General features: G+C 51.6%; 1 protein-coding gene across 2 annotated transcripts in view; it reads right to left on the reverse strand.

Moving 5' to 3' along the window:
• Positions 1-13219, reverse strand: part of LOC140395520 (uncharacterized) — a 1079902-nt gene that overhangs the window by 409664 nt on the left and 657019 nt on the right. For both annotated transcript variants that reach the window (XM_072483429.1, XM_072483418.1), the window contains one exon: positions 5681-5743. In XM_072483429.1, the coding sequence (XP_072339530.1) occupies positions 5681-5743 (63 nt within the window). The remainder of the gene's footprint in view (positions 1-5680; positions 5744-13219) is intronic.

Genomic DNA, 13219 nt, shown 5'->3' on the forward strand with positions numbered 1-13219 from the left:
TTAATAAATTGATAACCGCCTTTGGCTGAGCAGGCAAGAATCTCAGCGTTCTACTCCAGAGGGAAAGTCAGACACGCGGCTTGGCCTTCCCAAACTTATTGTTTTCTTACTGGGCCACCAAAATCCCAAAAATCTTACTGTGGATCAGTGATCCCGGTCCCATCAGGGACCAAATGGAGGCTCTTTCACTACATCCACTTTCTGAGCCATAGTTACTGCACCATTACCCATTTCTCCCAGTAGCTTCTCCTCGAACCCGGTGGTGGTCTCCTCTTTTAGAATCTGGAAACAGTACCAACATCTTAAACTCCCGTCCTTGTCTTCACTGGCCCCTATCTGTAACAACCACATTTTGTTACATTTGGGGCTGGACTTTAACTCGTAGAAATTGAAAGGACTCAAGCACTTTGGTCAGCTATTCATGGAGGGGAGGTTTGCCAGCTTTGGAGAATTAGCAGACAAATTTCAGCTACCCAACTCTAGCCTTTTGCTACTTTCCAGTTCGTGATTTCACCCATGCGACTTTCCCTTCCTTTCCTCTGGCTCCAACTTCTATGCTACTTGAGAGGATTCTATCCTTGGCTCAGCTGGGCAGGGAGTCTATCTCAGACTTATATGGCCACATTCTCTCATCCAATCCCACCCCACTGAACAGGGTTAGGGCAAAATGGCGAGATTTAGAGCGAGGCCCTATGCAGGGTCAACTCCACGCCCTCATATGCCCGGTTGAGCCTGATTCAATTCAAAGTGCCAGATAGGACAGACTTCATCAAGGCAACAATGGGTGTTTTTTTCCCGAATATTAAGCTGTTCGCTTGCTCCCCACAGATCACATGCATATGTTTTGGTCCTACCCCAGACTCACCAGCATCTGGACTTCCTTTTTCAACACTATGTCTAATATCCTCCAATTAGAATTACAGCTATGCCCGCTGGTGATCATATTTGGGGTTTTGGACTCTCTGGCAGCTCACTCTGGGGCAGAGGCGAACATTATATAAAAGCAAATTACTGCAGATGCTGGAATCTGAAACCAAAGAGAAAATGCTGGAAAATCTCAGCAGGTCTGGCAGCATCTGTTGGGAGAGAAAAGAGCTAACGTTTCGAGTCCAGATGACCCTTTGTCAAAGCAGTTCACTCTGGGACAGAGGCGGACATTATCTCCTTTGCCACATTGATAACCCAGAGGTGGAAATTGTTCGGTTGGAGGTCGCCCACTCCTCCTTGTACCACTGGCTAGTTAGGAACTAATGTCCTTTTTGCATTTGGAGAAAATTAAATTTACCATCAGGGACTTTGTTGAGAGATTTTACCTGAGGTGGCAGCCATTTATCACCTTTTTATCGTTATTTTTAATTATGGAAAGATTTTCTTGGAGTGGGGAGGGGGTTGGCCTCTAGAGTTAGCGGCAGTTTTTTCTTTTGTCGAACACTTGTGACTTCAATCTCAGGACTTTTTGTAGTTGTTTGGTGCTGTTCCTGCTGTACAAAAATGCCTGTAGCTGTTTTTTTGCTTTTTTGTTTCATACGAATTTTTGAAACAAATTGAAAATTCCAATAAATAGACAATTTTATAAAGGTCTTCGCATTACTTTGATTATTTTTTTAAAAATGTTTTTATTCGGGTTTTCCTTCTTGTACAAAACACAGATGAAAGTGAACATATTCAGAAACTATATACACTGGTTACAATTCACTGTATACATTGGTTACACTTCATTTTTCTCTGCACAAGCCTAGCTTTTACTTGGCCTCCTGATCCCTCTTCCCCCTTTCTCCCTGATCCCCCTCACCTTCTTGCTTTCTGGCATGACTTCTTTGTTTGTTGGGTCATCCAGCCTGGGCTTGTTGGGGTACGACTGCTGTTTTGTGTTAGGTATGGTTGGGTCTGTGCCCCTTTGTTCCCAAGTGGGGATGGAGTTGACCCTGTGCACCCTCCCCCCATCTCTCTCTCTTTCTGTTTGCATCTGTGGTTCTTCTGTGGATCTCTCCTCCCCCTGGCTTATTGGCTGCTGGCTGAAAACAGGTCTTGTAATCTGTTGGTGAATGGCCCCCACATTTGTGGAAGCCCTCTTCCAACACCAGACGTTGAATTTAATTTTCTCCATTTAGCAGCCAGCCTGCTGATCGTCAGTTGAGCATGTTATGGGCCAGGGTTTAGAGAACTCCAAAGTATATCACAGAGATCACCTGACCCACGACTTTTACGAGATTGTGGTATGGGGTGCGCACGGCTCACTCTACAGGTGTGGTGCAGCGGAAATTTAAAAGGAATTTTTAAAGCAAAACAATGTTTATTCTATGAACTCAGTTAACCTTTTTAAAGCATACAGTGAACATCTTAGCAACCATCAATTCAAATACACCCCCCAAAGAATACAACACTAAGTAATCCTTAAACTTTCCTTTTAACATCCATAAGACAGAAATCCTTTTTACAGAAGCACATCAGGTTTAAATTCTCTACAGAAAGAAGCTATCACTCTGAATTCACCAAATGATCTAAAGATAGTCTTTAGATGGCAGAGAGATCGAAATTACACCTTCTTTGGCTGGCTTCAGCTCCAACACTAAAACGAAACCAAAAAGCACAGACACACCCAAGCTTTTTCTCAAAGAGAAACTAAAAAGCAGAGCCAGAGCTCAGGTCCACCCACACTCTGACATCACTGCAGCCACTTGAGCAGACAAACATTTCTTAAAGTGACATTCCCATGAAAAGCAGGAGTTCTCGGCAGGTGATTAGAGAGACAAAAGCTAGGGCCCTGCATAGGGCCTCTCTCCAAACCTCGCCATTTTGCCCTCCCCATAAAGAGTCCTGGCTGTTCTGATACCCCAATGACTGGCACTCTCGAGCATGGCTCCAAGCTCATTCCTACATCCTTGGCATTGCCTCGAAGAAGTTGGCAAGAACCCAACAAATCTGGGGCAAGACCAGACCATTGGGGCGTGATTGGGCGGGCCTCACTTGCACTTTTCACATTTTCCCTCCATCTCCGGGAAGAACCTACTCATTTGGGTTCTGGTTACGTGTGCTCTGGATACCACTTTCAGCTGCATTAGGCTTAGCCTTGCGCAAGTGGAGATGGAGTTGACCCTGTGCAGTGCTTCATTCCAGTGTCCTGACCCAATTTCGTTGAGTGTCTAGTCAGTGGGAATGGGAGCGCTGCCATGGCCAGGTCCCAGAGGGATGTCCCCATCCAGGAGTCCTCCTCCATTCTTACCCATTTGGCCTCCGGTTCCTTTATCCATCTCTTTACTCTTTCCACTTTTGCTGCCCAGTGGCAATATTGCAGGTTTCGGAGGGCTAAGTTCCCCATGCTTCTCGTTCTTTGCAGGCCGTTTTGGGGGATCCTTGGGTTCTTCCACTCTTCCAGCCGCCCCCCTCCCCACACACAAATGCCATGATCAATTTTTCCACTGAATTGAAAAAGGCCTTGTGGGATGTATATGGATCTGAACAGGAAGAGGAACCTGGGCAATACATTCACCTTGATCATCTGCACCCTCCCCGCCTGGAAGAGTGGGAGCGTGTCCCACCTCTGCAGGTCCTTCTTAACTTCCTCCACAATGCTGATCAGGTTACACTTGTAGATCCTTGTCCCGTCATGGGCAATTTGGATCCCCAGGTAGCGGAATTGGTTTTAAGAACATAGAACATAGAAAATACAGCACAGAACAGGCCCTTGGGCCCACGATGTTATGCCGAACCTTTGTCCTAGATTTATCATAGATTATCATTGAATTTACAGTACAGAAGGAGGCCATTCGGCCCTTTGAGTCTGCACCGGCTCTTGGAAAGAGCACCCTACCCAAACTCAACACCTCCACCCAACACCAAGGGCAATTTGGACATTAAGGGCAATTTATCATTGGCCAATTCACCTAACCCGCACATCTTTGGACTGTGGGAGGAAACCGGAGCACCCGGAGGAAACCCACGCAGACACAGGGAGGATGTGCAGACTCCGCACAGACAGTGACTCAAGCCGGAATCGAACCTGGGACCCTGGAGCTGTGAAGCAATTGTGCTATCCACAATGCTACCGTGCTGCCCTTGAGAACAAATAAATCTACACTATATCATTTTACCGTAATCCATGTACCTATCCAATAGCTGCTTGAAGGGCCCTAATGTTTCCGACTCAACTACTTCCACAGGCAGTGCATTCCATGCCCCCACTACTCTCTGGGTAAAGAACCTACCTCTGATATCCCTCCTATATCTTCCACCTTTCACCTTAAATTTATGTCCCCTTGTAATGGTTTGTTCCACCCGGGGAAAAAGTCTCTGACTGTCTACTCTATCTATTCCCCTGATCATCTTATAAACCTCTATCAAGTCGCCCCTCATCCTTCTCCGTTCTAATGAGAAAAGGCCTAGCACCCTCAACCTTTCCTCGTAAGACCTACTCTCCATTCCAGGCAACATCCTGGTAAATCTTCTTTGCACCTTTTCCAAAGCTTCCACATCCTTCCTAAAATGAGGCGACCAAAACTGTACACAGTACTCCAAATGTGGCCTTACCAAAGTTTTGTACAGCTGCATCATCACCTCACGGCTCTTAAATTCAATCCCTCTGTTAATGAACGCGAGCACACCATAGGCCTTCTTCACAGCTCTATCCACTTGAGTGGCAACTTTCAAAGATGTTTTGGGCCTGTTTAATTGGCAGCCCTTACAGCTCTGACCCTCTCCCTTGCAGGTTCACCGGGAAGATCTTACTTTTTCTCAGGTTGAGTTTGTAGCACGAGAAGGTTCCAAACCCTTTCAAGAGCACCATGATTCCTTCCATGCTGCTTTGTGGGTCCGTGACGTAGAGGAGCAGGTTATCTGCACGGAGCAAAACTCTGTGCTCTCTGTCTCTTTCCGGATCCCCTTCCAATTATTTGCCGCTCTGAGCTAGTGGTTCGATCGTTAGGGTGAACAGCAGCAGGGACAGCTGATTGTAGTTGATCATTTGATTTGTTGCAACTAAAAGTTGAAATATCTTTGTATTACTTACTAGAGTCACCACCTACTAGCTATATTTAGGGGCAATTCCGAGAAGGAAAAAACAAGAATACTGACCTGAACTTGTCTTGTAAACTTTAAAATGGAACCCCAGTAAAATGGGGAAATAAGAATATTGGTCCAAACTGTTTTTCCCTTCTTAGGTTCATTTACAACTGTGCGTATCAGATTAATTGAGTGGGTGTAACTATGGCAGACCGAGCTCAATGTGGGCAATCGGAGGTCATTTACTTTGGAGTCAAGAAAGATAAATCAGAGTAATTTCTGAACAATGAGATAGGAACTGGGAAGGAAGAAGGAAATTTTACAACTACGTACAATATTAGCTTATAACTCTATAAAAGTGCATTATACAACCATTAGAGTGATCCAGATATACGGGTTGACTCACAGCTCCATACCGAAATAACAAAATACTTATAGGAGTGACATTCTACATATTGGAGCAATGCCTGACTATATGAAGGAGTAGCAAAAAACTATATACAGGAATCACATGCAACTACATATTGGTGTGACTTACAGTTTATGATGTTCTGATGAAGGTTGCACACCATCACAACATGTCATTTTTACTTTATTAATGTGGATTGGCCAACTGTGTATTTTCTGTTTTAATTACAAAAATAATTGCCCGACACATAATCACACATCAGCAACTGCTTACCTGCTTATGGCATTGCTGAAGAGATGTTTTCAACCACTGATACTCTTTCTTGTGTAATTCTTCCTAGGGAATAGTCACAAAAGCACATAATTAGGCATAAACTAGCAGATTATCGAATACATCAAGAAGTACAAATAAAAACAATACATTTGATTCTTTCCTACTCATGCCCATTTTCTATCATATTACTAAATTCATTAGCCTTGATAATGATTTCAGCTCTGTTGTTAAATTGATTAATAAGCTAATCAGCGATTGTAAATAGCACTAGTGGATGAGAGAATAAACATAAGAGCACATATGTATCACTTTCTGTAGATTCAGCAAACTGTCTTTCCCACAGGAAACCTTTAAAATCCATAGCCTACATCATGACAGATAGTTTTTGTAAGAGGAGTCTTTGCTCGCTTGTAAACAGCAATACCAAGGGTTCCAGAGGTACCTAATTTTTATTGCTTAAGGCCATGCTCCATTTGTAAAGGTATTTTTTGTCTCATGCTGTGCAGACAGTGAACTGCTTCTTGCAAGTATACAAGAAACTGAAGTTATTGAATAGCATAGCTGAAATGTCAAATGAAGAAGTATCCAAGGAAAGCAAGTCTCAGCAAAGTCTTCAAAGCTGCTGAAAATATAATAAGATTAACATTAACAGAGAAGACTATTGTTTATTTCCTGACACCTTCTATTAATGTACGGTATGCTTCCTGAAACTGAAATGTAAAGGAACCAAGCCTGTTGTTACGTAAATGCCTAACTATGTTTAATTATTTCATATGAGTCATATTTATTTTCTATTAATTGGGTTTTCACTGTATCTTTTGTATCCACTCTGATCAAAAAAGGTTAATATAAATAACTGGTTTGTGACGGCTAATGGTGAATCCAACCTTTAACTTATGGTATTGATAATGTTTGGTGCAAATATTTCAGTTACTTTGTTCTGAATCAGACTCTTCCTTGCTTACACACACACCCGCAAGGACGTTAAGAAAATAATGGTTAAGCTGTACAGGTTATGAATAGTACATTGTACGGACTCAGTCAAAATTGTGGTAATAAGGCAGCAGTTGGTTAATAAGAATGAATTGGTGCTTGAGCAAATATTAACTTTAAGTAAGTGTTACTATCAATAGAATGGCTAGTGATTTCTTGTTGAACTTATCGAGACATGGGGCGCGATTCTCCACTCCCACGCCGAAGTGTCCGCGCCGTCGGGAATGCCATCGAGGTTCACAACGGCGATCCCGACCGACTCAGGGTCCGAAAAAGGGCTAGGATCGGGGCCGCGAGAACCTCGGGCGGGCCTTCCGCGAAGGCCGCGTCGTCACCGTGCGACGCCCGAATGACGCACCGCTGCGTCATGAATTGCGCGAACCGCGCACAGAGGACCCGGAGGAGAATTGAGGAGATGGCTGAGCCCCGAAGAGCCGCACCGAGGTTCCGGGATACGGACCTGGACACCCTGGTGGATGAGGTGGAGCGGAGAAGGGACACCCTCTGCCCAAGAAGTGGGCATCGCCAGTCATCCAGCGCGGTGAGGCGCGGCTGGCGGGAGGTGGGCACTGCAGTCAGTGCTGTGGGGCAGACCCCCCGGACGGGGAGCAGTGCCGCAAGAAGCTGCACGACCTCACCCGGGCTGCCAGGGTAAGTGCCATGAGGGTGCCCCCAGGCCCCACCCCCCCACCCCTCCCCGGCACGGCGTTGGGAGTGTTGAGGGGGACTGGGGCATCAGGGGCGATGTTGGGGGGGGTGTCACGGTGCCCAACTATCCACTCGACCCACATGAGCCCCGTGACCCCCCCTGGAGCGAACCCATGGCGTGCTGTCTCCTGAACCAGCAACAATGTTGTCAATATCTGCATGCCCTGATGATACCCGCCCAATGGTGATGCTGTATCCAACCCTCCCCCCCCAGGACAAGACAGTACATAACCAGCGGGAGCGCATGAGAACCGGAGGGGGTTCTCCGGTCCTGCACCCCCTAACCATTCATGAGCAGAGGACCCTGGACCTCGCTGGGGGATCCGCCACCCGGGAGATCGCGCCATGCCAGGTCGGAGACGCAAAAGCAAGTGAGAGAACCCTGCATGTCCTCTCCACCCCCAACCCGTCATCGCCCCCCTCACACTCTGGCCACTACACCCCAGATCCCATCCCCCCCTCACACTCTGGCCACTGCACCCCAGATCCCATCCCCCCTCACACTCTGGCCACTGCACCCCAGATCCCATCCCCCCCTCACACTCTGGCCACTGCACCCCAGATCCCACCCCCCCTCACACTCTGGCCACTGCACCCCAGATCCCATCCCCCCCCTCACACTCTGGCCACTGCACCCCAGATCCCATCCCCCCTCACACTCATAGATTATCATAGATTATCATAGAATTTACAGTGCAGAAGGAGGCCATACGGCCCATCGAGTCTGCACCGGCTCTTGGAATGAGCACCCTACCCAAGGTCAACACTGCCACCCTATCCCCATAACCAAGTAACCCCACCCAACACTAAGGGCAATTTTGGACACTAAGGGCAATTTATCATGGCCAATCCACCTAACCCGCACATCTTTGGACTGTGGGAGGAAACCGGAGCACCCGGAGGAAACCCACGCACACACGGGGAGGATGTGCAGACTCCGCACAGACAGTGACCCAAGCCGGAATTGAACCTGGGACCCTGGAGCTGTGAAGCAATTGTGCTATCCACAAGGCTACCGTGCTGCCCACTGCACCCCAGATCCCATCCCCCCCTCACACTCTGGCCACTGCACCCCAGATCCCATCCCCCCTCACACTCTGGCCACTGCACCCCAGATCCCATCCCCCCCCCCCTCACACTCTGGCCACTGCACCCCCGATCCCCTCCCCCTCACACTGTGCACCCACCACCACCATACACCCGGACCACCGTGTCTAACGAACCCCGAATCTTTTATGTTCCCCAGGGCCATCGTCCGAACCTTCAGGGACGTCTCGCCCAGGAAGCAGCCCAACGCCACCCACCGCAACGGCACCCAGGGACGCACGCCAGAGGTTGACAGTTGGTCGGACAGGTGGGCAGACCTCACAGTCTGGGACACAGGACAGGGACGCTGAGACCTCCTGGACAGACATTAGTCAGGGGCACAGAGTGGACAGTAATGCCGAAGCCCACATCACGGCCACACACCCGCTGGATCGAACTGGAGGTCAAGACGACATGGCCCGCATGGAGCCTGCGCCGGGCCATGAGGGGGAACAATACACACCAGACTTCCTGACGGATGATGACCTCGAGCTTGCGGCACTGCTGTCTCCCACACCGTTCACCATCACAGAGACACTCACCTCGGTTGGGCAGATAAGTGATGAGGCTCCCGGTCACGGTCTGGTGCGCACCCCACAGCCGAGCCGGTACAGCAGGTGGAGTTTGGAGCAGCCGAGGGGCTGGACGGTCGGAGAGGCAGCCCAGGCCCAGCAACCAGCTGCCACCCAGACGGTTCCCGGGTTCCTGGATGTAATTGACCCACCCGGACAACCGATGCGTATGGACACCCAGGGACTGAGTAACGGGATGAGGGCCATCTTCCAGGACCTGCACACGCAGCTGGAGGAGTCTATCCGCGTCCAGGAGCAGGGAGTGGTGCCGCTCATCGCAGCCACCCAGGCCGACACCACACGGGTGGCGTCCGCGGTGGAGGCAATGGGTGAAGGGGTTTTGGCCATGGGTCAGGTTCTGCAAGGCGTTGGGCTTCACGTGCACGCGTCATCCATGGCCCAGGAGCGGGCTGCCCTCTCACAGGCAGCCATCTCCCAGAGCCAACAGGATATTGCCGCCGCTCTCCGGGTCCTGGCCTAGTCTCAGCAGGCCATGGCCCGGTCCCAGCAAGCGATGGCTCAGTCCCAGCAGTCAGTCGCGGAGAGCATAGACCGCCTGGCACACGTGATGGATGGCGTAGCGCACTCACAGGTTGAGATAGCACAGACCTTGGCAGGAATGTGGCACTCCCTGGGCCCCGTCTCGGCGAACATTCGGACCGTGGTCAATACCGCTGCAGGCCTCCAGGACTGGCAGCGCCAGGTGTCGGGGGTGCGACGGGGCATGTCTCCGAGCACATCTCCGTCCCACAGTAAGGCCCGGGGGCCACCGTGGCTTCCCGAGGGAGGAGGAGGTTCTGGGGCCCGTCCCGGTAGCTCCACCAAGGGACGTCCCGGTACACTCGGCCTCCCCCCGTTCCGTCCCTGGCGCATCTGGTGGGGAGCGGGCAGGTCAGGGTGGCACTACGCCATCCAGCCTGGCCCATCGAAGCCGGGCCGCCCCAGGAAACGTGTGCCGAAGGGGAGCCATGTCGAAGGGCGTGATTCACAGCAGTCCCCCTCCACTCCTGCTGTACCATCTGGGAACACACCTAGACATAGTGGTAGGGCCCGTAAGGCAAAGTCGTTAGGCACATAAGAAGTTGGCACGGGTGCAGGGCACAGTCTAGTTGTAGTGGGTAGGGCACCTATGTTCACCACACGAATAAACGCACTGATAAATTTGACTTGTAAGACTGTGTGCTATGTCCGGTGCCAGGGGGCTCGGGAGGGTGCCCGATTGGTGTCGTGGTATACGAGCCGTTCAAGGTCTGTTCCGGATGTGGTGACCCTTCCCCCCCCCCCCCATAATTGGACACCGTTGTCCTCGGTACACCGACGCCAGCCACCCCACACGGGCATGTGGTGAAATATCCGTCAGGAGGGCTGTGACCACCGGAGTGCATGGTTCAGCTATAGCCATGAGTCAGACCTCGGCTGGCGAATCTGAGCACACAGTTCATCGCAGAGCGGGCTGTCATCATTCAACATTGCACTGGTCACACCGGCTTACCCAATCATCAATGTTGTGCAATCCCGTAGTGCCGCAGTGGTAAGGTGATGTGGAATTGTTGATGTGAACGCGGTGCGGGGGTGCGGGGGGGGGGGGGGGGGGGTTGGTGTGTGGTGCCCGTGTGCAGGACTGACGGTGCAAGTGGCAGTGTTCAGCGAATCCCACCCGCACAGTGCATGAACCGTGCGGCCACCAACGCGTCGCGTGCCCGCTGTCCCCGGCGGTGCCGTCGCGCAGCCTCCTGGACGTAACGAGCTGCCGGGCAGTGTCTGCGTCCTGCGCCCCTCCCCCCACCCTGATGTGCCCCATCATCCTCATCCTCCGCATCCTCCTCTTCCCTATCCCCCTCGTTTGCGTTGGCTCCGGTGCCGTCGGGTCCTCCCTCCGGCTCCTCCACCAGGTCATCTCCCCTCTGCATGGCAATGATGTGCAGCGCACAGCAGACCACAACTATGCGACCGACCCTGTCGGGCCGGTACTGCAGGGCCCCTCCTGATCGGTCCAGGCATCTGAAGCGCATCTTCAGCAGCCCGAAGCACCGCTCCACCACACCCCTGGTTGCTGCATGTGCCTCGCTGTGTAGGCTGTCCGCGTTGGTGTGAGGCCTCCGTATTGGCGTCAGCAGCCTCAATGGATAGCCTTTGTCGCCCAGCAACCAGCCCCTCAGCCGGGGGGGCATCCATCGAACATTGCGGGGATGAACAACTGTGCTAGAATGTAGGCGTCATACACACTGCCGGGGTACTTTGCACACACGTGCATGATCTTCATGTGGGGGTCGCACACCACCTGAATGTTCATGGAGTACGCGCCCTTCCTGTTCATGAACACGTCCCTGCTGTCTGCAGGTGGGCGCATGGGGATGTGCACACCATCGATGACACCCTGGACCATCGGTATCCCGGCCACCTTGGCGAATCCACGTGCCCGTGCTTCCTGCTGTGCTCGGTCCTCGGGGAATTGAATGTACCTGTCCGCGATGGCGTACAAGGCGTCGGTGACGGCCCTAATGCACCTGTGGACCGATGCCTGTGAGATCCCGGATAGGTCCCCGCTCGGCGCCTGGAAGGAACCGGTAGCGTAAAAGTTTAGGGCCACCATCACCTTGACGGAGACTGGTATCACGTGTCCTCCTCCCATTCCACGTGGTGAGAGGTGCGCTACGAGCTGGCATATATGTGCGACCGTCTCCCTGCTGAACCGTAGTCTCCTCCTGCATGTGATGTCCGTTAGGGCCTCGAACGACATTCTGTCACGGTACACCCTAGGCCTTGCTGGACGCCTGTGGCGCCCTGGCACCACCAGCAGTGGATCCTCGTGCTCCACCTGCTCCTCCTCTTCCTCCTGCTCCCCCCCAAGCACTTCCTCTGCATTCCTCGCCGTCTGGCGGTCAATGTTCCCCTCGGCATCCCCCTGTACATTCGGGTCCTGAGCGCCTGCGGCCTGCGCGGCGACGACGGGCCACTCCGCGGCCATCCCCTCTGTTGCACCGGCGACCGCTGCATCTGCAGCCACTGTGGGCCGTCCAACTCTATGCTGCCGGATGGCAAACTCCAGAACTGCTGCTCCAACCACGGCAGTGAACATCGCTGTCTGGTTGGCATACATGGTGACCTGCAGGAGGGTGGTGGGGGGCAGAGAAACGACATGTTACACAGAGGTTCTTCCACACCTTGTCAGCCGGGTTGCATGGGATACCTGTGTGCCCTGGTGGCCTAGTCGCGCTGCAGACACGCAGCCAACCTAACACCTGGTCACTGTCTGTGCCCAACGGTCACTTCACACCATATTGCTCACCAGTGTGCCACTCGCCTGTGCCCATCAGCCACACGCACACTGCGGCCGTGTCCTCGTCACCGTCCTGCCATTTCAGGTTGGCTGAAATGTGGCATCCGCAGATGGACGATACCATCCACACTCCGCTCCCTCACCCCCCCCCCCCACCTGCACACTCTCCCCCCCCCACCTGCACACTCTCCCTCATCCACCCCCCCCCCCCCCCCCCCCTTCCTGCACACTCTCCTGCACCCCCCCTTTGGCCGCAGCCTTCTCAGGGAAGCCGACCCGGTCTCCGGGCACTGCGCTACAGTCCGCTCACCTCCTCCCTGCTCAGCGTCTCCCTCCATGCCTGGCGAACGTGGTACCAGCAAATCAGCTGGTGGGACCATTATTTGCGGCGTGAAGCCTGTGGGGCCTTGTTAAGTGGATGAATTAACCTTTTTGGAACGGTGACGGCCTCGCCGGGCCGAGCATTGGGAAGCTCTGGGTAGTCCCCGCTCGCTACCACACTTAGAAACTTTTCCATTAAATCGCATCCAAAATGTTTGTAAATCAAGTCAAAGAATGAAAATATTCCTGCCTCTGAGGCAGCATAATGAATGCAACATAAGTTGATTTAATCAGTCTTGAACTGTTATTAGATTGCTCTGTTAAACCTACAGCTCCTGCATATTCTTAAAAAAACAAATAAACAAACCATTTGAAACAGATGTCTCAATCTGGTTATGAAGGATATTGCAAGATTCAAAAACACCTTCAGGCAAAGCGCTTTCTTAATGTATAAAATCTGGTGAAAGGTAAGTTTAATGCAAATAGATTCATGATGAACAAAGTCATGAATCATTGACATAATTTCTGGTACCCGAATCAGAAGTTGAGATCAGAACTTACTTTGTCACTATATGCTCA

This window comes from Scyliorhinus torazame, chromosome 2 (assembly GCF_047496885.1).
Source record: "Scyliorhinus torazame isolate Kashiwa2021f chromosome 2, sScyTor2.1, whole genome shotgun sequence".
Lineage (NCBI taxonomy): Eukaryota > Metazoa > Chordata > Chondrichthyes > Carcharhiniformes > Scyliorhinidae > Scyliorhinus > Scyliorhinus torazame.